We start from the raw sequence: 26,325 nt of genomic DNA, 5'->3' as shown, positions 1-26,325 counted from the left end.
TACGCCATTGTGGCTTTATATCTTTGTGGCTAAATTTGAGTTTCCTGTTTAAATTAAAAAGTTGCACAAGGTAATTACAATATTTACTGTTTTTTTCTAGCTGATAATTTGTGCCCATCGCTTGGCTGCTCTAATGGTTGTCGATCATCTCCAGAGGGAGGAGTATGCACTTGCCCAGAAGGACAAGTTTTAACTTCTAATAATAGAACATGTAGCGGTAAGATATTATTTAGTTGTTTTTGTTTATATTTATTATTTTGTTCATATTTATTATAATATTTAGTACGTATATATATTTATATATACGTATTTATATTTATATTTAGTTGTATGTCTATTTAAAGTTTAAGATTTTACTTTATGTATATTTTAAATCTATACAATTTAGTTTAACGCTAAAATTAACAGAAACATTTTCTAGCTTGTAATTATTGATCATTTATCTCAGCACTTTTGCTGAAAAATGAAGAAAAAATGACCCGAATCAATGAACACAAAGGATAAAGTAAAAATCATCAAAGAGGGAAGAATAGCAGGAAAAGGAAGCATAAAAGAATATTTAAAATCGTATCCGAATCGTCATGGAATTTCAGTACCAGATTCTTTATCTAAAAAAATGGAAAATATGTTTCTACTACTAATCATTTTACTTTAAATATTTTTTTTTACAGAAAATGATTAATTAGCAAGGTTATATCTAGGGTGGGTGGGTGGTGGGGGTTAGAAAACCACCCTCTCTAAGTGTTTGTCTGACTAAAACGTAAGAAAAGTACATATAAACAAATTTTTGAGTACATATAAACACGTACATATAAACACATACTCGAGAAACATACCAAAATATGATGAAAATATAATGCTTTAGTTTATATGATAATATAATTTGAGCTATATATTTGCACATTAGGGGGTGGGTGGGTAAAGTAATCCAACCTTAATTCAACCCCCTTCCCCCTAATTTGCAGATATATAGCCCAAATTATACAAGTCCAGTGCATTCTGTCACCTGTCATTAGTCTTTGCGGATATGAAACCGACTTTCTTAGATCTTAGATCGGCTTTCTTTTAGCCGATTGGAGCGTCTAAACAATTTCTAAGGTTTTTTGCATGAATCTCTCTATTTTACCACACATTTTGTATATTTTTGCTTATTAATTAGTTTTCAAGAGACAGGTACATATAACCTTTGGATATATTTTTAGTTAGGAACCTCTCCCACGTTCTAATTTCCTGTCTGTCCATTGTTGATCAGTTCTCTAATTAAGTCAATTGACGGCAAGGGGGCTTTAGCCATGGCTGTATCCAGTATTTTTGTTGTTTTTTGGAGGGGGAGATCTTTTTCAAGGGAATTTTACGAAAAAACTTCAAAAAACGCATAAAAAACTGTTTATACGCACTTTTATTACGTTTTTACGGGCTAGACAAACATTTCGATATGGGAAAAGGGGTTGAAATCCCTAATCCCCCTGGATACGGCCTTGGCTGTGCCCCCACGCTTTCTTTGTTCCAACTAGATTTTAAAAGAATACATTTTTGGGGGTATTTTCTTTGAAAAATGTCTTTTTGGTATTTTCATTGAAAATTTGAAAAAACACAATTGTACCCTTCTAGATATTAAAAAAAAAGATATTAAAATAGATATTAAAGATATTATAGATAAAAAAAATAGATATTAAAAATATATATTTCTCTTCTCCTCCAAATATTCTTGAATTGACGCAATTGGCCAATGATCATTGAATCAACCAATTTGATAAATCATTGTTCCCTTCTTCATTTTATTTTTTTTACTAGTTTAGTCTGTCTTCTGTATTCTGATCGAGGGATTGCCCCCTTTCCGCCACCTGGTGTTTTTCTCGGAGTGCCAAGTTGACCACAGAGTTTTGCCACGCTTGGCACAGTTTCAGCAACGCTTGGCGTACTTTCGCCACTCGACACCTTGGCGTACGCGATTCCTGAAAGTTGGTGAACAGTTGATTCTTATTTTAGAAGTAGTTGGTCAAACCATCTCAAATTTACCATTCTTGCGTATCAAACGACATTTTTTTTTTAAAATAAGTCGATGAATACGATTATAATCTATATTTTCTATATTTACCAGCTATATTTTCTTAATATAAGCTATTTCCATTCTTAAAATTTTTTCAAAGTTAGGATATCTTTCTAGATCGCGATGAATGTCGAGACTGGGGCACATGCTCACAACTGTGCTCAAACACCGTTGGTGGCTTTGAATGCGCATGTCAGGAAGGATATTCTCTTGAAGATGGCAAATCTTGTTATGCTGCAAACAATGAATCATTCCGCATTATTTTTGCACATCAATCAAACATATTTGAAATCAATGCAAACGGAAGCACTAAGGAGGTAAGTTCTATTCGCCTGTCAATACATTTGAATATGTTCATAAGTATAAAGCTGGACGATACTGAACATTTTTGGATATTGATACTTGATACGATGCTTCCAAAATTATCGAGATTATCAGGTAGTGATACTTGATAGGATACTTCCAAAAGTGTCAATAATTTAATATGGGCGAAGGTACTTACACATAACAATGCCTACGTGTTGCAGAGCAAAAGGTAGCTTGAGCTTGCAACCAAAAAAATATCACGTCTTTTCAAATATGAATTCAAGTTTTTTTTAAGTTATTCGGTTTTTGAAGCCAATGAAAATACTGGATGAAAAACCGAATATTTTGGGGAGACAACCTCCTCTTTTCTTCGGTGTTGTAAGGGAAAGTTATAAGGAAACATGTTCAAATTGTCTGAATGAAACAGCTTGGTAAAAAACAAACAACATGAAAAGCCACAGAAACAACAAGTACCAAAATTGGAAGAATTAAATACAAATATCTAAAAAACAACAACACGAAAAGCCACAGAAAAAACAAGTACCAGAATTGGAAGAATTGAATACAGATATCTAAAAAACAAACAACGCGGAGATCCAACAAAAATAACAAACAAATAAAATCTATTATTAGAAGTATTAAAGATTTAAAAGCCAAAAGTTCTAATTTCAAGAGCGAGTCACTCACTAAGATTTATGGTTAGCAAAAACCTGTGCTTCTTGCCCAATACTAAATAAGTAACTGAATAGGGCAAAATTCTTTTATTTGCTAGGGAAGAGAACGCGATTTGCTACCTAGGGAACTCTAAGTGGTTATTCTCCCGAAACAGTGGCTTCATTCGCTATGGGGCAGGGGGCCAACTGCTCTCACCAGACCTCAGTTTGCATGCACCAGGCCCCAGTTTGCCCTCCCTCCAGGCCCAAGTTTGCCCCCCCCAGCTGAAATATAGTTTCTTTAAAAATCTTGTAAAAACTAAGATTAGCCTTCATAATCTAAGCATATCTTTAGTATATCTTCGCCTTTATGGTAATATATGGCTCATTTTTCAGTTTTATCGTCATTTTACCGTCATCAATTTTACCGTCAGTATATGGCTATTTTTCAGTTTTACCGTCATTTTCACTTGATTTGGGAAAACTGGCTTCAACTTTGTCACCCCACTCCCAGGATTTTAAAGAATTATGTAATTTTCCCGAAATATTTCTTTTGGTCGCCTACTTTTTTTTGTTGGCCTTAGAAGTCGTCCTTGAACTTCATTTCTTCAATTTTGCTTTTGTTATGGCAGGCCAGTGTGGTTTACAAAATCATCTACCTTAACAAATGTCAGTCTTAGCAAACGCCCCCCATCCAACATCTATGAATGTCTCAAACAGACCTTCAGATGGAGTAAAAATTATAGAGGACAGCCAAAAATATTTATTTATTATAAATTTATATTAATTAATTCATATTAATTTATTTATATTATTTATTTATTCTCTTCTTCTATTCGCGGTTTGTAAAAGACTGGTAGGAGGTGTATTTCTATACTGGAATCAAAATTATCAACACTGAAAATATCGATACTTTAACCCGATAGCATATTTTTAATGATCGTCGATACCAAAAACTGATCGTCGATCGTCGATCGAGATTTTAAATGATCGTCGATAATGATACGTTGATACCGTCCAGCTCTACACGTGTGAGTAGGTCTTACATATTTAAAATAAACGTGAACAAGTAAATTTTGGAAAGTAAATTGCAGTTTTAAAACCCAAAACAAGTAAAAAATTAAGTCAGATAATAATCAACGACACACAAAACGAGCAGAAATTACTTTGAAGGAATAAATGAAACTTTCATTCTGCATAAATTAATGTGAAGTACACCTGAAAATGAACAGAAATTCCCACTCACAAGAGCTAAACTCATTGCTTAGGAAGTCAATCTTGATATAACGCTCCTATGTCCCAATATCGTTAATGCTCAAAAATTAAGTGAAGAATATACTAATAAAAATTTAGGGGAGGGATGGGGCAAATCTGTGATTGTTTAATGAAAGTATAAAAAAGCATTTTTTCATTGAAAATATCCCCCTTCCACTGCAAAAAAAAGGTATTTTCAGACAGAGGCGCCATTTGGGGGGGGGGGGGGGTCAGGGGTGAGCAAATGCCCTCGAGTTCTAAATTCTCGAGTTCTGTCAAATGCCCATTTCCTAGATGATTACGCGACACGAAGTGAGTCGGGGGGGGGGGGCAAGGTGGAGTTTATGCCCACCCCAAGATTTGGTCCAAATGGCGCCTCTGTTTTCAGAATATAAATGGGGCCAAAAATGTAGGGTTGATCCTCGTGTCCCCTCCACGATTGAAGCTCTTGTGAAGTTATAGTCCCTTCCTTGAATAAGGCCCAGTGGTGTCAATTCACAGAAATTTATGGAAGTATATTTTTCAAATGCAAGGGGGTACTTGTTATTTTTCAATTCTATTGATGGAAATACCAAAAATGGCCATTTTCATAGAAAATACCCCCCCCCCCCAAGAAGATAGTTTTCAAAATGTAGAGGCACATGCTCCCAGCCTCCCCCCCTCAATCAACACCATTGAACCTCTTATATCATTCCATAATGAATTCCAGGTGGTGGAGAGTGGGTGCACCTCGCTCTTTGTATCCTTCAAGGTTTATGCTCCCTGTGAAAGATGGGATTTTGTGACAAGCCTATAGCTTTAACTGACGCATAAGGGACAAAATACTTATAGTATACTGTCCGATTCATTAGTTCCAGGTCTATCCATTCAGTCAGTCGAAGTTCTTATTGAGTGATCTAAACTTGATTCAAAATAGAAAACAATTATCCTATTTTTTCATGTTTTCAACCTTTTCTTTCGATCTAAAACAGAACACAGGAGCAAACTTGGTGGGTGAATAAAGCTAAAAACGAATGATAGAATAACTGTCCAAACCAAGAGCATATCCAGGATTTTTTTTTCAGGGGAGGGGGGACAAAAAACTTTTTACGAGTCGGATAAATATTTAGGAGGGGGGTCATAATACGGCCTTGTTTCAGACCCACGGTAGAAAAATAACCTGCAAAACGGCGGCAGAAAAATAAAATACAAAAAACTTGCACTCAAAACATAAACCAAGCGTTTTAAAGAATCTATTGTATATATTGGTAGCAATGTAGGAAATCCGGATTTGAACAATTAGTACGAGCTGTGGACTAGATCAAGAAACCGGTTTTTAGTTAAATCGGGTTTTTATTATGAATTACGCCGAATCTTAGCACATGATTTGGTCTTAGTTACGCAAGTAGCAGGAAGACGCCTCATCCGTTTCGGGAATATTTTTCATGGATTAGCATTTCTAACTGAAAAGGAAATAGCAAAAGATGACTAAACTAGGGCTTTGGTACAGCGTTGCCAACGCGATACAATTGTACCGTAATTTGGTACATTTAGAGATGCTGGTACAATGCGGTACGCTCACAATTTTTGTATTACAATCAAATATTTCGTTGCAATTTGGTCTTAATTGCTCCTTTCTGACTCAGATATCTGTTAGTTTTACTTTATCCAACTGTTGCTGCTCAGTAGGTACAACCCAATCCCGCGGTAATATTTTAGTCGAAAAACTGGCACAGTTTATTTCAAAGCGTTGGCAACGCTGCTTTGGTACACTTGATGTTTTATACTACTGTGGCAAGGGACTAGAGGCGTAGCTCTGAATAGGAAAACGCTAAAAATCGTAATACTTAGTTTAGCTGCAAATCTGTTTTTCATGTTTCAGAAATAGTTAGCTCTAAAATTAAATCTCAGAGGGGAGGGGGGTAAATTTTTTATTTCTTTTAAATTTTTAAATGAAAATGGCAAAGAAAGGTACTTTCAAAATGCAGCTAACTCCTCGCCCAGTCGGTGCCCTAGTCCAAAGCCAATTTTCAGAAGTTTTGAAGATTTACCGAAATTGACACTTCAGTAATTTTTGTTTTGGAGTAAATAATTCGGCATTGTCAGAGAGGGGCCGACAGCTTCAGAAATCACATACGCCAGTTGGTACGTGTCAAGCATGGTGCAACTGTGCCAAGCATTGTGAGGACTGCCACAAGTGGTGAAACTGGGGTACGTGTAGCACCCCCTATTTGATGGCGGAAATTCGGCAGCCCCTCGGTTGTCACGTCTAAAGGACGTATCAGACATTCTCAAACTTCTGGGATAACTTTTCAAAACTGTTTGCTGAGCTGTTTTCAAAGTGCGGAACAGCATGGTAATCGCGGCCATATGCAAGATTTTTGTTCGGGGGGGCACAAAAAACTTGAAAACGTACCAAAAATGTGTTTTTATGCATCTTATTATGTTTTTACGAGTCAGGTAAACATTTTTGTAAGGGGAGGGGGCGGTTCCAACCCCTCCCCTGAATACTTCCTTGCTGATAATATATTTTTTGTCAGACTTCGAACCTTTTAACTTACATTGCCCTTTTGATTCTCCCTTTGAAATAAGCTTAGTAAACGCTTTTTGGAAATTATCTCAAAACTGTGAAAATATTAGATTTAACGTTTAGATATGATAATGACGGTATGTTGAGAAGTTGAAACTTCTCAACATACTAAAAAAGAAGTTGAAACTTCTTTTTTACAGCCTCTTAGTTGACAGTAATTAGTATTTTATTTAGCCTGCAAAACACAAAAAATTATTATTTACATGTTACGTAAAGAATACGCAAAAGAATTGAAAGAAAAGTTAACTCAAACTCACAGTGTATTCTTGACTATCAAAAAGAAAAAAAAACAAAGAATTTGATAATAAATAGTCTTAACACTAACGTCAATTCACAAAAACATGGTGGGGAGCAAGACTGTACCAGTGGGAATTTGGGGGGTTTGAACCCCCTCGAAATTTTGTCCGGCTTGTCGAAGTGCAACAAAAAGTATAAAAACAAATTTTTGATGCGTCTTTTAAAGTTTGTTTTGTAAAAAAAGAAATGAAAAAAATATCTCCCCCAAAAAGATCCTAGATATGGCCTTGGAGGGGATGTATTTTCCAAATCTAAGGGAGGAGGCATTTTTTTTAATGCTTTCAACGAAAATACCAAACAAGGCGTTTTTCAATGAAAATACACCAAAAGAGGGAATTTCAAGGTCTAACAAAAAATGTATAGGGGTAAGTGCCCGACTCCCTGCCCCCTCTAATTGACATTACGAAATTTTGAGATTTCAAAATTTGACTCATTGCAATCTTGTGGCTTTCTTCTACAACTATGATACACACTGTTATTAAAAGCATTTCTGAAGTGTTTTTATCTCTTTGTGTCTCTCCCCCTTTTCTTGGATTTTTCCTCTCTTTTATTATTTAATTAATTTTTTGAGAACTGTGAAATCTTGAAAAGTTCAAGAAATATATAATTTGTGACGCTAGGCTGCTTTTTGTTTTATTTTTTCCTTATTATGTGTCCCCATTTAGACCCTAAAATCTATTTTCTATTTTTTTTAGCATTACATGACTTTTTTTTTTCTCTCACCAAATGTATTTTTTTCAGACCCTTGTATCTAATGCCTCAACAGCCTCTGGAATCGACTATCACTATCGACTGAAGCAAATCTATTTTTCTGATGTTGAATCAAAGAAAATATACTCACTCCCACTGGATGCTACTAGAGAGGGTCGCCAATCAAGAACTGATATCAACGCCCTCTCTAATTGGGTGCCAATTTCGGTGGCTGTTGACTGGGTTGGAGATAAACTCTATGTTGTTGATGCCCTGGCACAGAAAATAGACGTCTTTGAACTTGACGGAAGATGGCATGCGATCGTAATTAGCAATAATTTGACTGATCCTACTGATATTGCCTTGGACCCTACTGTTGGGTGAGTCTTTTTATCTTCATAGTGATGCTTTGAGACCGCAAACTTTCCGTAGTCTATTGAAGACTCTATTGCCTTGACCAATTCTTATGAGTACTGCTTTTGTGGTAACGAACTACTACCCACTACTCATTAACCGCCAAAAACCAAGCCAGACTGAAGTGCTGTACGCAATAAACTGTATCAACTTACCTTTCGAATTTTACCCGGGGACCTAGAAATCACAACCCTGAGACTCAGGACCTCGTAAACTTGAGGATGTATATCCTCACTGGCTCTTTAAGGGGTAGAGCTGTTTTATCTCCGCCAACTGTCTTTATCCTTGATATATATATATATATATATATATATATATATATATATATATATATATATATATATATATAATATGAGGGGGTCCGTCCCCTCGTCAATACCTCGCTCTTTACGTTAATGTTCGAATTTTGTTTCATTAATGGTCCAATAATGCTCGAATTTCGTCCCTATCTTCACAAACAAATATATATATATATATATATATATATATATATATATATATGTTCGATTGAATAACAATATGTTCGATCCTCACATAATACGTTCATCCTCCGTGATGCTGCTTTGATTGACTGCTATCATGCAACCTAATAGCGTAAAATTGTAATCTCGAACCCTCATGTCAAAATAATTAACATGATTGCTTTTTAGTTATGAAATTATGCATACCTGGTTGCTTCGGTTTTTTCTTGTAATAATTATTGTCATTTAAAATTTAGATTGATTGCTATGGGCTTTCGATTTGGGGATTAAGAAGGAATCTACCCGAAAACTTGCTTTTCCGGGGGGGGGGGGTCAGAAATGGAGGTAGGTTTGTATGAACATCTAAAAAGATATCAGAAGGCCTATTTCTCTTGCAGCCAAGAATGTCTGTAGGAATTTGTTTCTTAAGGGTCTGACATTTTGTGGTAAGGACGAGGGGAGTAAGAAAAATGTGTAGAAAGAAGAGAATTGCACAGGATACATGGACAATTACAGAAATGAACTATAAGAATCTTCAGATTTCGCTAGGGGGACACGGGCTCGAAGTCTCCCATCCTATGTACGCGGTTGCGTGTGCCTTCTTCATATATCAGTTAGACCAATATAATGCAAGAGATTTGATAATAGATAATAACCTATCGAAACTTAGAGGCCCAAGTTCGTTCCACTTCCATCAGTCGGTTATACTTTAAGCCGTTCAGACCCTCTTCCTGCATAGAAGAGGGTCATAGGCTTAAAGAAGACATAGGTTGCCAATGCAATAAACAATACTGAAGCTGTTGGGAAGTTTCAGTAGATACGGGTGACGATGGCTGGAAATTGTTGAGCTTATCGTAATGGACGGAGAAATCTATGTCCTTATTTTGGTGGACATTATGATGAGTCCTTGCACAGCTCACACGTAACGCAAGTATAAAGAAGTAAATTACGATGAAGGTCAGCCATTTTAAGTATGTAAGTTCAGTCATTTAGAAACAACAAGGACTCAAGGTCAATGGGTTTGGGTCATAGTCTTTCAATAAGAGGAATTTCAAAATAGCATGCCACTTCTAGGCAATTTCCTAATGTTTTGTTTTATCAGTTTTAATCTTTGTCACTGTACATGTTGTGTAACTCAGATGAGGAAAACCCCATAAGCGCAGCTGAGATTCTGCACGCTAGCCTAGCTAGATGAATGTATCAAGATAAGTAGATGCATATCAGATCATCTTCATAAATGTTCACGAATTTGTACAATTTCTTGCAGATTCAAATACATATTTGCGAATTTTGAGAGTTCTTAAATATTCCTTTTAGGTATTCTAATGTTACATTTTTTAAAAACTACTGTGAAAAGTGAAGGCTGTAATGGTGGGGGATCAGCTCCTAACAACGTTTAGATGTCATGACCCAGAAAGGTCTTATCGCAGTCTAGACCAAAGAACACGGGAGGTTTATAAGATTAGGTCTTGGCGATTAAAACATGGGACGATAGGGATTAAAACTAATAGGGTCACTGATAGTGTAGCCTGTTATAACTTCAACTAAAAATAAAACACTTCCAAAAAGATTGGGCAAATTAATCTAAATTTTTTCCATAATTGTTTTGCAAAACCCACCGTGCACAAAGAAGGTCTAGGTTAATTTGGAAGAATCTTGGTTGGTTATTTAGGGTAGTTGTCTTTAAGCTTGTAGACCTACTGGTGGCAGAATTCTGCTCTCTTTACCCTTTACTTGCATTTTAAATAACCTAAGAAAACAAGAATGCAGCGACGTAGGGTAAGCTAAAAGGGAACTCAATCACTAAACGTTAGATGTCATTGGCGCTAGTGAAAGCACTAAAGCCAGTTTTCACTCTTGCAAGCTTTATATTTTTGGTCGAGACCATTTCTTGCACTTTGGGGGTGGGAGCATTTAGGTATGGAAACCCCAGAAGTAGATATTGGGACGAACAAAACTATCAACAAGTTTCATACTTACAATGAAACGCAGAATTATTCAAGTAGCGATGACAACAAAGTAAAATCGTATTTTCCCCCCCCCTGGGCCCATTTTAGGTCTCATCATATCTAGAAACTTGAATTTTTAAAAATCCTTCTTGTTTGTTTCAAATTTATGAAGTTTTTGGAGTAGTACCACATTTTCGCTTATGTTGCAACATTGAACCCCGAAAATAAATAAGCAGAACTAATTTGATAAACTCGACGTCGTTTTTGTCTGAAAAAAAATTCCGAAAGACAACTGTGTGTTCAAAGGAAAGGTACATCTTCTTAAGCTGTTGGGTCCTACATATTTTTAATTTGTTTTCGTCGATTTCTTCGAAATTTTATTTATTTTTGTTTTATTTTGCGTCTGCTACTACCAGGAACTGCATAACTACATAACAGCATTCCCGATTTTCCAGGAATACATAATTGAATTCCTGATTTTTAATACACATATGTCTATGCAAATTTCCTCCTAACCGATTGAAACAATCCCAATTCATTTCCACTGTCCTTTTGTACTTAAAACTGTACAATTACTTTAGTTGCTGCGCAAGAATGCTCAAACATTGGAGGAATAATCGGATGAAGGTCTAGGGTTGAACAGATACCGTATTTCGTTTAAAAGTATTTGAAATCACATAGGGTTGATCCTAGTTATTGCTGGAAATTATTTGCAAGAGAAAAGTGACATTAAAAGTTTTTTGGTACTTATCGGTTATATGATAGACGCTATAGAATTTCGATCGCTGATGGAGTGAACATGACACAAGAAACTGGTCAAGCAACTTCTTTATACCACACAATTAGCTTTGGCTTGGTTGGAAAATAAATTGTAGCTATATCTTATTTAAGTATTTAGTTGGTATTGTAGTTTGGTTTATGCAAACAAATTTGGGCTATATATTAGCACATCAGGGGGTGGGGTAAAGCATAGCACGTATTAAATACAGCAATGGATAGTTTACGTATTTAATGTCGGCTTCGCTTTACCCCCATCCCCTAATGTGCAAATATATAAGCCAAATTTGCTTCTAAACTATTATATATTCATCATATTTTGTTTTATTTCATTTGCATTAATCGAACTTCACTTCTATAGTGTCTATTATATAACCGATAAGTACCAAAAATTTCACCAATTAGCATAGGTTAAAAGTTACTAGCAAGCTAATGAACTAAAATATTTCGATAGAAAACCTATTGTTCAAATATAATGTCAGAACAGGAAGATCAGATTTTGTTAGTTTGGCTTTCCCAAATGCTGTTGGCAAGTATTCAAGCGGGTATGTGCATTCTGAACAATAACAACTCGTTTTGTAGAACTTTCCTTCAGGCAAAACTAAATTTATTTTATGGATAATATCATTTTTCTTATTTTAATGAGTGATGGAAATCAGGCTATCAAGATTAAATCTTGTTTTCTATAATTAAGCAACCATTTAATTGAACCATTTAGAGGCCAATTTGATCAAGCCTTCGCAAACAAAAGATAAATTTAAAACCCATATTTACTACTGATGCTTTTATTTTGATGTAGGCTACCAACCAGGCTGGTGAAAAATCACTAGATTTTTTTGATTTTTTGGTATATTTAGTGGCTATCTTCAAAAATCTAGTGATTTATGTGCTGATTTATTAATTTTCGTTTAGGCAATATACAAAATGACTACAAATAGTGATAAATCACTTGGGGTGGCAAATCCGAGTAATAAAAATCATGATATCAAAATTAAATCTTATTGTATTAATTAAGCTGCCATTAATAGCCATTTAATTGAAGCAACCATTTAATTAAGCAGCCATTTAATTGAACCATTGAGAGGCCAATTTGATCAAGCCTTCACAAAAGGAACATATAGATCCCCTATTTACTACTGGTTTTAATCAACCAGGGTTGCCACCCAGTGAAAAAAAAAAGATCACTAAATTTGATTGATTTTTTGGCTGATTTTCTTCAATAATCTAACATTTTATATGCTGATTTATTAATTTTTGTTTAGTTAACATTAAAATCACTAAAAATAATGACAAATCACAATGGTAATTCTGGTACCAACTCTCACGACATGAGTGAGACTATCTGTCAGGAAATATATGGTATACATATATTATCTAAATAGCACCCTAAGGGATGGTGTACCTGAGGACAAGTGCATCCTTGTCCCCTGGCTATGCTTCTGCATTTATTTAATGGACAAGCTGTCCATAATGTTTTATTGTAATTATGTGCTGGAAGTCAAATTGGTTCCTAAAAAATTACCAGTTTCGACAACCGAAAAGGTTTTTTTGTCAGTTTTTGGCCATCTTTTTTAATACCCTTGTTATTACGAGTTCATGAAACTTAAAATTCTATGTACAATTTTAGCCTACTTCACGCTACCTACGTTACGGATAGAATTCGCTCTGTAAGATTACATAACGACTTGACTTAATTTTGGCTCGTTTTTTAGTTTGACTCGTCCTGGTTAGATAACGGACGTGCCGTACAGAGTTGATATCCTCAAATTGCAATGGTGTCAGTTGGAAGAGGTAGGGAGTTGTTCTCCTTAAAACGTCCCGTTTGTTTGGGATCTTTCATTGGAAAATGTATTTTTTAGTATTTTTATTGAAAGAAATTACACAAAAATTACAAATACCCGTGGGCATGCTGTCCAGAGTGGTTTTCACTAAATTACAGTGCTGTCAATAGGGAGGGCAGGGAGATGTTTCCTCTAGATTTTTTATTTCCCCCTCTAGATATTGAAAATAATCGTCTCTTATTTATATTTATTTGGAAACATCCTTTTTCGGTTTATTTTAAAAAAATTGATAGAATCCCCCCTTGATATTGAAAAGTACACTCCCCCTAAACTCTTGAGAGTTAAAATTTCTTCCAATTGGCTTGTTTTTGAGTCGGTTAGGATTTTGACTCGCTACGATTGCGTTATATGTCACTCGTCCTGAGTGATATTTGGTTTCTCAAAAATTTTTGAATTCGAGGCTCAATTCGACGACGAAGAAGTTTTTCTTTGTCACTTCTTGGTATAAATATTTTTTTATATTTATTATTGCGCAAAGTTATCCGTCAATCATATGCTTAACGCTAAAAAACAACCTACATCTGCATTGCTCAGGTGACGTGATATGTTGCAGCAATCTTTGGTTGGCTTCGTCGGTAAAGTGTTACGGGAGCAACATTTCGCACATTGTGGTTCTATTCAACTGCACATTGCAATTTATACAGAAGCTTATGCATAATGGTATATAATTCAAAGGGATTTATTTTAGGGTAAAATGTCAAAAAGCACAGCCGCTAATCTTTCTCTTGGTATGTGGCTTTTTATTAAAAAAGTGTTACTTATGTAATTGTTAGGGTACCAAAGTGATATATTGCAGCAATCTTTGGTTGGCTTCGTCGGTAAAGTGTTGCGGGAGCAACATTTCGCACATTGTAGTTCTATTCAACTGCACATTGCACTTTATACAGAAGCTTATGCATAACAGTATATAATTCAAAGGGGTTTTTTAGGGTAAAATGTCAAAAAGCACGGCCGCTAATCTTTCTCTTGGTATGTGGCTTTTTATTAAAAAAGTGTTACTTATGTAATTATTAGGCTACCAAAGTGATATATTGCAGCAATCTTTGGTTGGCTTCGTCGGTAAAGTGTTGCGGGAGCAACGTTTCGCACATTGTAGTTCTATTCAACTGCACATTGCACTTTATACAGAAGCTTATGCATAACAGTATATAATTCAAAGGGGTTTTTTAGGGTAAAATGTCAAAAAGCACGGCCGCTAATCTTTCTCTTGGTATGTGGCTTTTTATTAAAAAAGTGTTACTTATGTAATTATTAGGCTACCAAAGAGGAACGAAGAAGTCATTTCTTGAGATTCTGTGGTAATTCCATTTGTTTAGGTTTTGTACAGATTATTGTCAGCCAATCATTTTACTTCTTAAGGTACATGTTCCCTCTAGGACTAACAATTTTGCAATACACCTCAATTTATAACTTGCACCAAAAGAACATCTATAATCATATAATTCCTTTATCTCACTTCTATCTATTAAATAAAAACATTTTTTCTAACTGAAAGTAAGGAGCGACATTAAAACGAACAGAAATTATTCAGTATATTTAAAGGGGCTGTTCCCTCCTCAGTGCCCCGCTCTTTACGCTAAAGTATGACTCTTTCTTACAACTCTACTTTTTATAGCAACATAAACTTTAGCATATTATTAAAAAAAATGAACTTTATCGTAAAGAATGAGGTATTGATGAGGGGGCGAACATTCTCATATACGTAATATGAGGAGGTTCTCCCCCTCATCAGTTCCTCGCTCTTTATGCTAAAGTACAAATTCTGTTCCAATTCTTTAAGAATTACGCCGAATCACAAAGGCCGTTTAATTAGAAGAATTAGCTCCTTTGACATTACTAAATATACTTTAGCGTAAAGAGTGAGGTATTGACGAGGGGACAAACCCCTCATATACGGAATTATTTCTGTTCTTTTTAAGGTTTAGTGCTACTCCTTACTTTCAGTTGAAGAAACTTGTTTTTTTCTTTAATTTATGCTTGTTTTTTAAATAACGCTGGGAAATCCAGCGCCCCCTTCATAGAAATTGTCTTCCCCCATGAAAAATTCCTCCATGGAAAGATCCTCCCAAGTAACCAAATCCCCCAGACCCCCCTCCGCCAGAAAAAAAATCCTTCGAAAACGTCTGTATGCCTACCAATAACCAATCCTATATGTAAATAATGAGCAAAGTTCATAACTTGCGGCCCTTCCCCCGGGGACTGTTATGAAGTCAGTTATTAGATATTTCGAGACAGTTATTAGATATTTCGACTATGCTGAACAAAATGCTCATGAAACTATGCTCAAAATTTTGAACCGGTGACTTTGGGAAAAAATGAGTGTGGGAGAGGGACTAGTTATCCTCCATTTTTTGGTCGCTTAAAGAGGGCACTAGAACTTCTAATTTCCGTTTGAATGAGCCCGCTCACGAAACTCTAGGATCTCTGGGTCGATACGATCATCCCCGGGGAAAACATACAAAAAAACAAACAAATAAACACGCATCTGTGATCTTTCTTCTGGTAATAAAAATGCAAAATTCCACATCTTCGCTGGTGGAAGCTTGAAACTTCTACAACAGGGTTCTCGAATACACTGAATCTGACGGTGTGATTTTCGTTCCATGACTTTTAAGGGGTGTTTCTCCTTTTTTTGAAAATAAGGCAAATTTTCTCAGGCTCGTAAACCTTTGAATGGTAGGAATAAACTTGATGGAGCTTATATATTTAAAATTAGCGTAAAAATTATATTCTTTTGATGGATCTGTTGGCATCAAAATTCAGTTTTTTTAGAGTTTCGGCTACTATTGAATGGGGTCGCTCCCGCTTACTGTTCATTACCACGAACTGTTTGATTCACCGAGCCAGAAGATTGCTGTGCAATCCCGCTTTCTAGGTTTATAATGAGAAAAGTTTGAGATGGCTAGTGGATGAAAAATGACAGATTGCCAAAGCTTGTCCTTGTCGGCCAACCGTCTAGGGCTAAACGGAAAGCAGGTCGCCCGGGGCTGTGTGGAAGGATGTCGTGAAGAAAGATTGAAGGGAAGCTGGAACTTCCTGGGAGGTTGTAAAGAGGGATGTTTCCAATAGATTGGTATGAAGGAGGAGTATGTTTAGCTATGTTGACCTCAGGTGGCTTGGTACTGCGGTGAGCTCTTAGCAGTAGTAATGATAGTTGTAGTAGTAGTAGTAGTAGTCATAGAATTACTATTCCTCAAATATTTTTAAACATTTCGTGATAACATACTGTTAGTAAGGACTGACTTGGGCCGCGTACAAGCTGAAGGTTAAAGTTACTCATCAAAAGTTACGAGCAAGAGAGAGAGAACTTGCTTAATTTTTGAAAAGGGGCAAAACACCCACGAAAGGGTAAGTAATATGACGAATTTTGATTAGCATCATCTTTACAAAATGTGTTTTTTTATGGATGATATCTAAGCTTGTAAAGAAAGCAACTAGTTAAATTTCACCTGATTGGTGTTTTGTGTGAAATTTTAAGCTAATGAAAAGACCGGAAAATTTCTTAGTCACAAATTTTTTCCATGTAAACACTGTTTGAAGTATTAACTGACTTAAAAATCTTAACTTAATAAACTATATTTACTTATTTACTAATATTTTAATTTTCAGTTATTTATATTTCTGCGTTTTACGTATATATTTACTTATTTACACATAATTTTAACTTATAAATATTAGACGAATAAGTACCAAAATATAAAATTATTTCAAGCCAAGGTAAATGCATGTTCAGGGATTTACAGTTATGTTTAAATTAAGTAATTAACATATTTTCAGTAGAAAGGGAGCATGTATTACTATTTCACAGTAATTTTTACTTAATGAGCTTAATATAACTATTTCACGTAATTTTGTCGCTAGTAGTATAAGTTATTTGTTATAGCTATTTCACGGTAATGCTTACGAATGCACTCAAACAACAAATTTCGTTTTTTAGGTTGATGTTTATTGCCGATAGCTCAAAAGTTCTTCGTGCCAACATGGACGGCTCCAAATTACGGCCAATCATATCAGAATCAGTTTACAAAGCAAATGGTGTGGCAGTTGACCTTCCCTCAAAAAGGGTTTATTGGTGTGACTCACTACTAGATTATATTGAAAGTGCTGACTACGATGGAAAGTCTAGATTTCTTGTTGTTCGAGGTATGGTTTTAAGAACTACTACTCTACTATTATTTGCAACCGAGCACCACCAAGCCACCTGAGGCGACACAGAGCTCCGCCAAACCAGATTCAGCTGTCTATGAGCCCAGTGGAGTCCATTCAGGGAAATTTATGGGGGGGGGGCAAGTATATTTTTCAATATCTAGAGGGATACAAACTTTTTTTTGTTATTATTATTACTCATTGCAAAGATTAATAATAAGGCATTTGCCTATTATAATACCCCCAAAAGGTATTATTTCGAAGTTTACAGGGGGTACAGACAATCTAGGGGACACATCACCCTTCCCTGCCCCCTCTTAACTGCAACTGTTGCATGCACCTCGTCACCATCATTTTCCTTTCATGAAATTCTTATTCCCATTAAATCCTCTTTTAATGCCTCTTCTCATACCATCCGCTTCTCATACCCGCTTCTCATACCATCAAGGACGGCTTGCTTCTCGTTTGACCCCAGACAGATTGCCTACAACCACAGTTTTTTTGTACCCTCATATCTCATGTGTAAAACATGACTTATCCACCTTAACCTTTCTTTCATTATAGCCCTAGAAAATGAGATTGAACCACATACTTTTCGAATATTGTATGAATATTTGATTGCAGAAATCGAAAAGATGTCATGTTACAAGATATTTCTACTAGAGAGGGACGAAGAACTGAAAAGATGTTTCGGGTTTTTCGACTGTTATTGACAAGTAAATGAATGTATACAAAAGTTCTTTTCGGAAAAAAAGAACTTATGTCAAAACCTCTATTTTCTGGCTGTTTCAACGGTGAATAAATGGGGTATTTATATTTGGGTATATACTACTACTAATGCTAACAACTCACCGCAGCACCAAGCCGCCTGAGGCCAACACAGCTACGCGCGCTCCTCCTTCAGCCCAGTCTATTCAAAGCCTCCCTCTTTACACCCTCCTGGGAATTTCCCATTTTCTTTAAGTCTTTCTTAATGGCTTCTTCCCACCCCAATCGTGGATGACCTGCTTTCCCTTTAGCCCAAGATGGCTGGTCGAAAAGGACGATCTTCGGCAATCCGTTATCCTACATCCACAGAACGTGCCATAGTCGTCTCAACCCTTCTTTCATTATAGCCCTAAAAAGTGGGATTGAACTACACTTTTCAAACAGCCTACTGTTTAAAATACGGTCAGTCAGCCGGGTACCCAAAGCAATCCGTTGGCAATTTCTCTGGAAAACATCTAGCAAATCTTCATCCGCTTTTCGGATTGCCAAGCTTCAGAGCCATATTTGACCGATGTCATCACTGTAGCTTCTGATATTCTAATGTTAGTTCGCAGGCTTATCTTCCTATTCTTCAAAACTTTTTTATTAACTGTGAAAAAACACCCTGAGCATTGGCCATTCTACTTTTAACATCTTCACTGCTCACACCGTCTTTACTAATAATATTACCAACCTGATCAATCTTCGTTACCCAACATCACCTTTTCATCTTCACTTATTCCTAGCCTCAGTGGCTTAGTCTTCTTAACATTTATTTTCAAGCCTATGCTAGCACCCTGAACTTGCAAAACCTCTAAAAGTTAATTCATTTTGCTCATACTTTCATCTAGGATGCTTAAATCATCAGCATAATCTAAGTCCAGGAGAGTTTTTCCTCTCCATTTGATTCCGTGGTCTCTCATGGTTTTTCCTGTGCTTATACATCAAAATGATCCATATAAAGGGGGATAGAACACAATCCTGCTTAACTCCCGATTTAATACGAAAGCAGATGCTAACCTTATTTCCTACCTTAAACACAGCAGTTTTATTCTCAGGCATAGCACTAATCACTTTAATGTATTTGTCTGGTATACCATGCAAAGATAAAGTCTTTGCTAAGGCTCTTCTATCAACAGAATCGAACGCTTACTAATAATTTATAAAACTGAGGACCAAGGGTGTTTGATAACTAAGGCACTTATGAATTATTAACCTAAGAGTGAAAATTGAGTAAGAAACTCACTTAACACACTATCAGCACCTGAAGCCTTATTATTTTTTTTATCCTATTAGTACTGTCGCTAATTCTTCCTCACAAAACAAATCTTCCTTCACATCCAAGGTATCACAAATCTTTTCATTTTCCTCTATATCTTTTCCTGCATATTTATCTCGGTTTAGCACATTCTCAAAATGTTCTGCCCATCTCTCTTATTCTCTTTCCTTATCACTAATTGTGGCCCCATTCATATCTTCAACTAGAACAAGTCCGGATTGACTTCTCCCTCTCAATTTATTATCATGCCAGTACAATATTTTACTATTATGCCGTCTAGCTGCATCTTCCAGATCCTCGGCAATTATATCCAAGTTCTCCACTTCACGCCTCCTTAGTTCATATTTTAATGCTTTCTCCACTCTTTTATATTCTTTTGTTTTCATACGACCCTTTCATAGCCCTTTCTCCTCTCTATTAAGCATAAAGCTTTTACATTAATATTCCTAGCTGTGGTCCTAATCTTCTTCCTTAAGGCACCATCAGGAACTTCGTAAATTGTTTTCCTTAGATTATTCCATCCATCTTCCACATTGTCAAATTTTAAACTCTCCAGTTAGCATTTAACTGTTCCTGGAAAGTTTCTCTCAAATTTTCATCCTGGAGTCTACCAACATCATTACTTCCCTGGAGGTAGTTACCCTTCCGAAATTTCAGCTTTATATTAATCCTAGACACTACCAGATGATGATCTTTACTTTTAGCATCAACAACAGCATTCCTATATACAATCGACAGAATGGGTTCAGGTTTTTTTTTCAGATTCATCTATTATTCTTACGTAAATACATACAAATATCTGGCGGAGAGACAAGCTCGCTTTGCATAGACAGAAAAAAAAAAACAATAAAGAAATGAATGGATTCTCAATAAAAAATGGAAGACTCAGCAAACCTAAATAAGTAAGATAAAATAAAATAAAAGAGCCTAAGGTTAATCACTTACCACGCCACAGCAGACACCCCATCCGACAGTATAAAAAATACACTCTGAACAAGCAATGGGGCAATAAGAGGGACATCAAGACCCGAACCCAGTAAACAAAATGAAAATAATATTTAACTAATAACTATCCAAAAGGAATTATTTTTTAAAATTATAAATGATACATCAGAATGGAGAAAGTAGACTCATATTGGTCCATGTAATAAGCACGTAACAACAATCAAGCCGTCCTGGCTAATTGGTTGGCGCGCTGGTTTGTGAATTCTTTGTCCAACGGGCACGGGTTCGATCCCTGGTATAGCCAGTTATTTGGTATGGGATGGGGGTCAGTGGCGCAACTCCGTTAGCTCAGCCAGAGTCTCCCGTGTTCCTTCTTCCTGTTCACCTTCTTACTGTTATCGTAGCCTTCTTACTGTTCACGGTATTTAATATTACTGTGTAATATTTAATATTCTTCTTCCTTCTTACTGTTCACGGTATTCAATATTACGCTCTTACAATTGCCGCAGTCAAGGTGACACAGTGATGTTAAGTAGTATGTTAATAGGACGTAAGTTTTGGAATTTTTTATACACGTATCGGCAAAAATAGGAAACACAAGTTGTCTATTAAAATTTAAAGAAATTCTTCTTAACGGTGAATTGCTCAGCTAACTTTAATCTAGGCTACCCAAGAGTCGCTAAGGGGTAGAACTAATTTTTCCTTGGGTGAAATGATTGGATTGTCTGGTTTTTCTATTCCATTTTTGTTGCACTCCTTTCTCCCATAGTACCGTTTCTTTTTAGGTGCTACAAACGTACCAGCTCCAACGCGTTTAGCAGTCTTTGAGAGGAGAGTCTTTTGGGCTGATGCAACAAAGCAGGGTATAATGTCAGTTGATAAATATGCTGGCCCTGACTCCATCAAGAATCTCTACAGAATGAGGAACATAACTCGTGAACCAAGAGCTGTGCGAGCCCTTCATTCTGTTATGCAACCTGAGGGTAAGTCATATTTTTGTTATCAACTTGATTGTAAGTGTGCTTTTGATTAGCCTCTTTCTTTTAGTTTCATAGTTTACCTTCTGTTTTTTCTCTTTTATTCTGTTCCGAGCTCCTCATGGTAATTCTAGTTTTCCTTCTAAACCTCAGTTGAAGTTCTTCCTTAGTTTTTCTTCTTTCTTTAGTTTCATAGTCTGCCTTCACATTTCTTATCTTCTCCTTTTTCTGCCAATTCAAATTGAGTCCGCTTTCCCTTCTAAGTTTTAGTTGAACTTCTTTCTTTTGTGCATCTTCTTTCTTTTGGTTTCAGACTCTACCTTATTTTATTTATCTTCTCCTTTTCCTGCAACCCCCGGTGCAAGCCCAGTTTTTCTTCTAAATTTCAGGTTTTCTTCTTTCTTAGTTTTTCTTCTTTCTTTTGTTTTTCTTCTTTCTTTAATTTTTCTTCTCTCTTTAGTGTCATAGTTTACCTACACTTTTCTTATCTTTTCCTTCTTTTTCTGCAACATCAAATTGAATCCGCTTTTCTCTCTAAATTTTAGTCGAACTTCTTTCTTTTAGTTTCAGACTCTATCTTGCTTTTTATCTGCTCCTTTTCCTGTAAACCCCGGGGCAAGTCCAGTTTTCTTTCTAAAGTTCAGTTAAACATCTTTCTTTGGCCTCCCTTCATACTTTTAGTTTTATAGTTTCTCTTCTTTTTCCATCTTTTACATTTTTTGTCCTTTTTTTTATTTTCCTTCTTTCTTTGCAATCTCAGGGCAAGACCAGTTTCTATTTAAACTTCAGTTGAACTTCTTTCTTTTGTCTATCTAGGTTCGTACTTTACCTTCTCTTCTATTATCTTTTAACACTGAAGAAAATGTGGTACTGCCCCAAAAAGTTCATAATTTTGAAATAACCATAAAAAATATCTTGCAAAATCCAGGTTTTCAGATAACAATAGACCTAAGATGGGTCTAGGGAAAAGGGTGTTTTTATTTTGACATCCTTGGTGATTTAACTTATTTTTTAATACAATCCTTGTTTTTTAAGCATTATGATAAATTTATTAAATTGTGAGTAGTAACAGTTTGTTTTTTACCTTGAGGACAATTTTGGAATACGTTGGGGTTGAATGCCACCTATCAAATTAGTCACACTTGGTTGGTGTAATTTGTTTGATCCTAGAAGGGGTCAGTAATATTGGGGGGATTAGTCTCCCATCAACAGTATTCCTCTATCCTCAGCATCCATTAGTCTCCCACTGCTCCATTCATCAGCAGCAGTTTCTTAATTTTTGTAATTAAAATTTCCTCAGAAAATTCTGAGAAGGAACTTCATTCCTGGAAAATTATTTGGACTTTAAAATTCAGGATTTATTTGTCCTTCATTCGGTTAACTAAAAAATATATTATGCAACTAGTGATGATGATGAGGAAGAGGAAAACAGGAACTACTCCGAATGGTATGGGTTAACTTGAACAAGTTCAATTTTTTTTTTTTTACAAATTATCCGGTTAGGCACACGCTATAGGACGAAATATCGGCCGTCGATAGGGCAATTAAGCCCACAACACAACTTTTGGGCTCCACCACATTGCAAACAAAAGTGGCTTTTGAAGTTGGATTATTATTATAGACAAAATATATAAATAAATTCTTAATTCGGTAAAATAATTTCTAGTTTTATCATAGTAAAACAGATCATCAAACAGTTCGTGGTAACGAACTGTAGTAAGGAGCGACCCGGCTCAATAGTAACCAAAACTCTAAAAAATAGAATTTTGATGCCAATACATACATCAAAAGAATCGCATTTTAATGCTGATTTTAAATATATAAGTTTCATCAAGTTTAGTCTTACCCATCAAAAGTAACGAGCCTAAGAAAATTTGCGTTATTTTAGAAAATAGGGGGAAACGCCCCCTAGAAGTCATAGAATCTTTACGAAAATGACACCATCAGATTCAGCGTATCAGAGAACCCTACTGTAGAAGTTTCAAGCTCCTATCTACAAAAATGTGGAATTTTGTATTTTTTGCCAGAAGGCAGATCACGGATGCGTGTTTCTTTGTTTTTTAGTTTTTTTGTTTTTTTTTTTGTTTTTTTTTGTTTTTCCCAGGGGTGATCGTATCGACCCAGTTGTCCTAGAATGTTGCAAGAGGGCTTCTTTAACGGAAATGAAAAGTTCTAGTGCCCTTTTTAAGTGACCAAAAAAATTGGAGGGCACCTAGGCCCCCTCCCAAGCTAATTATTTTACCAAAGTCAACAAATCAAAATTCTGAGATAGCCATTTTATTCAGCGTAGTCGAAAAACCTTATAACTATGTCTTTGGGGACGACTTACTCCCCCACAGTCCCCGTGGGAGGGGCAACAAGTTACAAACTTTGACCAGTGCTTACATATAGTAATGGTTATTGGGAAGCGTACAGGCGTTTTCAGGAGGATTTTTCTGGTTGGGGGAGGGGTTGAGAAGAGGGGGATATGCTGGGGGAACTTTCCATCGATAGTTTGTCATGGCGGAAGAAAATCTCCATGAAGGGAGCGCAGGATTTACTAGCATTATTAAAAAAAAAAAATGAAAAAATAAATATGAAAAAGTTCTTTCAGCTGGAAGTAAGGAGCAGCATTAAAACTTAAAACAAACAGAAATTATTACCCATTTGAGGGGCTCACCTCCTCCTAATACCTCGCTCTTTACGCTAAAGTATTTTTAGTAATTTCAACTATTTATTCTACAGCTTTTGTGATTCTGGGGTCATTCTTAATGAATTGGGACAAAATTTAAGCTTTAATGTAAAGAGCGAGGATCTGACAAGGGGGGAACCCCCTCATATATGTAATAAAAATATGAGAATGCAAAAGTTCTTTACTTAAGCTAATTTATAAGTTACGTAAATCTTTTACCAATAAAAATATTCGTAAAAAATCAAAAATTCTAGTTGCCTTTTTAATTAACCAAAAAACCGGAGGGCAACTAGGCTTCCTCCCCCGCTCTTTTTTTCTCAAAATCATTCGATCAAAATTATGAGAAAGCCATTTAGCCAAAAAAAAATGCAAATTTTGTTTTAATTATTCCTCTGCGGAGAGCCAAAATCAAAACATGCATTGATTCAAAAACGTCCAGAAATTAAATAAAAAAAACAAGTTTTTTTAACTGAAAGTAAGGAGCGACATTAAAACTTAAAACGACCAGAAATTACTTCGTATATGAAAGAGGCTGCTTCCTCATCAACGCCCCGCTCTTTACGCTAAAGTTTTTTACTGTTTTAAAATGAAGAATTGAGAGAAAGAGTCAAACTTTAGCGTAAAGAGCGAGGCGTTGATGAGGAAGCAGCCTCTTTCATATACGAAGTAATTTCTGGTCGTTTTAAGTTTTAATGTCGCTCCTTACTTTCAGTTAAAAAAACTTGTTTTTTTTATTTAATTTCTAAATAATATTGACAGTATCCTAATTAAAATGCGGAACAAAACTATGCCTTGAATGTAGTAAAGAAGTAATATACTCATAGGAACTATTTGTTATTTTTTCTACAACGATTTAATAACAATATAAGTATTTCAGTAAATGCGATCATGGTTGCTATAGTAACCTGATGAAATTAGAAGTCAAATAATAATGATAGGAGTAGGTAGGAGAGATGTTGTTTCGGTGAACCTTTATGTTAATGGTGTAGTCCAAATTCTTATGAATGGTCAACTAATTGACGTGTATGTTTCATGCAGTATATAGCTTTCCGTCCTGGCTGTCAGACCTGTCCATCCTGGGTGAATTGTTGGCCCGCCGGACTCACAAGTGAAGGATTGCTGGTTCGAGACTTGGTGGTGAATATTGTTTTGTTTTGGCCTAAGGTTAGTAGCCTTACTAACTTTAGACTAGTAAGGTTACAGATAAGCCAAAAGTCCACGTAACTTCAAATGGGTCCTTAGAAAACTCTAGGGGAAAATACGGGAAGTGTCGAATGATTTGCCCTAAAAATGCCAAAAATTGTCAGAAGTCTAAAGATACGGAGATGGAGTATATGCCAGACGTTTCCCTTCACATGGTCGCAATTAAACTCAATCAATAAAGCTCAAAGATTGCCTATCAAAAGGTGGCTAATATAAGAGCTACTCAATAACGCTCCTCAATATAAGACCTACTCAATGTATGGCCACTATAAATTCAATGATGGCCAATCAATAGTGGCTAATATAAGGTCAGCTCAGTGATGCTCTATGGTATAAGGCCACTACAAGCTCAATGACGGCGAATCAATAGTAGCTAAGATAAGGCCTACTCAGTGATGTTCTATGGTATAAGGTCTTATCAATGGAAGGCCACTAAAAGCTCAATCATAACCAATTTCCCTTTTCCATTGATACTTATTGTTATATGACCTGGTCAGTGTGGCCACTAAAAATTCATGACGGCTAAGTCTAATGCCGTATCCTTTACCTTTACCTTTTTTAACTTCAGCGCCTGTTTTTTGACAGTATTTTTTTCTAGATGTGGCGATTTCGCTTTAGCGGGGTGCAACATTGATGATTGCTACGACTGTATTAATCTTTTTTAATTAACAGACAGGAATTGATGAGCTGCGCATCACATTGCTAAGTGTGAATGACAAATTAAAAACATTGGCACGGATTTATGGATCCTTACCCCCACACAGAAATAAAAAAAAGATATCAAGGATGATCAATATCATGATTATTGGCTCACATTAGCCACTGTGTATTGGTTGTGATTGAGCTTTTAGTGGCCTTACATTGATAAGGCCTTATACCATAAAACATCCCTGAGTAGGCCTTATCTTAGCTACTATTGATTCGCCGTCATTGGGCTTGTAGTGGCCTTATACCATAGAGCATCACTGAGCTGACCTTATATTAGCCACTATTGATTGGCCATCATTGAATTTATAGTGGCCATACATTGAGTAGGTCTTATACTGTGGAGCGTTATTGAGTAGCTTTTATATTAGCCACCTTTTGATAGGCAATC

The 26,325-nt window shown here is 35.9% G+C and overlaps 1 protein-coding gene across 2 annotated transcripts in view; it reads left to right on the top strand.

Annotated features, from left to right (window-relative positions):
- Positions 1–26,325, top strand: part of LOC136033192 (low-density lipoprotein receptor-related protein 2-like) — a 159,821-nt gene that overhangs the window by 33,224 nt on the left and 100,272 nt on the right. For both annotated transcript variants that reach the window (XM_065713900.1, XM_065713899.1), the window contains 5 exons: positions 101–217; positions 2,168–2,367; positions 7,871–8,199; positions 17,199–17,404; positions 21,164–21,361. In XM_065713900.1, the coding sequence (XP_065569972.1) occupies positions 101–217; positions 2,168–2,367; positions 7,871–8,199; positions 17,199–17,404; positions 21,164–21,361 (1,050 nt within the window). The remainder of the gene's footprint in view (positions 1–100; positions 218–2,167; positions 2,368–7,870; positions 8,200–17,198; positions 17,405–21,163; positions 21,362–26,325) is intronic.

Source organism: Artemia franciscana, chromosome 11 (assembly GCF_032884065.1).
Source record: "Artemia franciscana chromosome 11, ASM3288406v1, whole genome shotgun sequence".
In the NCBI taxonomy this organism is placed as follows: domain Eukaryota; kingdom Metazoa; phylum Arthropoda; class Branchiopoda; order Anostraca; family Artemiidae; genus Artemia; species Artemia franciscana.
The sequence above is the reverse complement of the archived record's forward strand: the minus strand, read 5'-3'. Positions and strand labels throughout refer to the sequence as shown.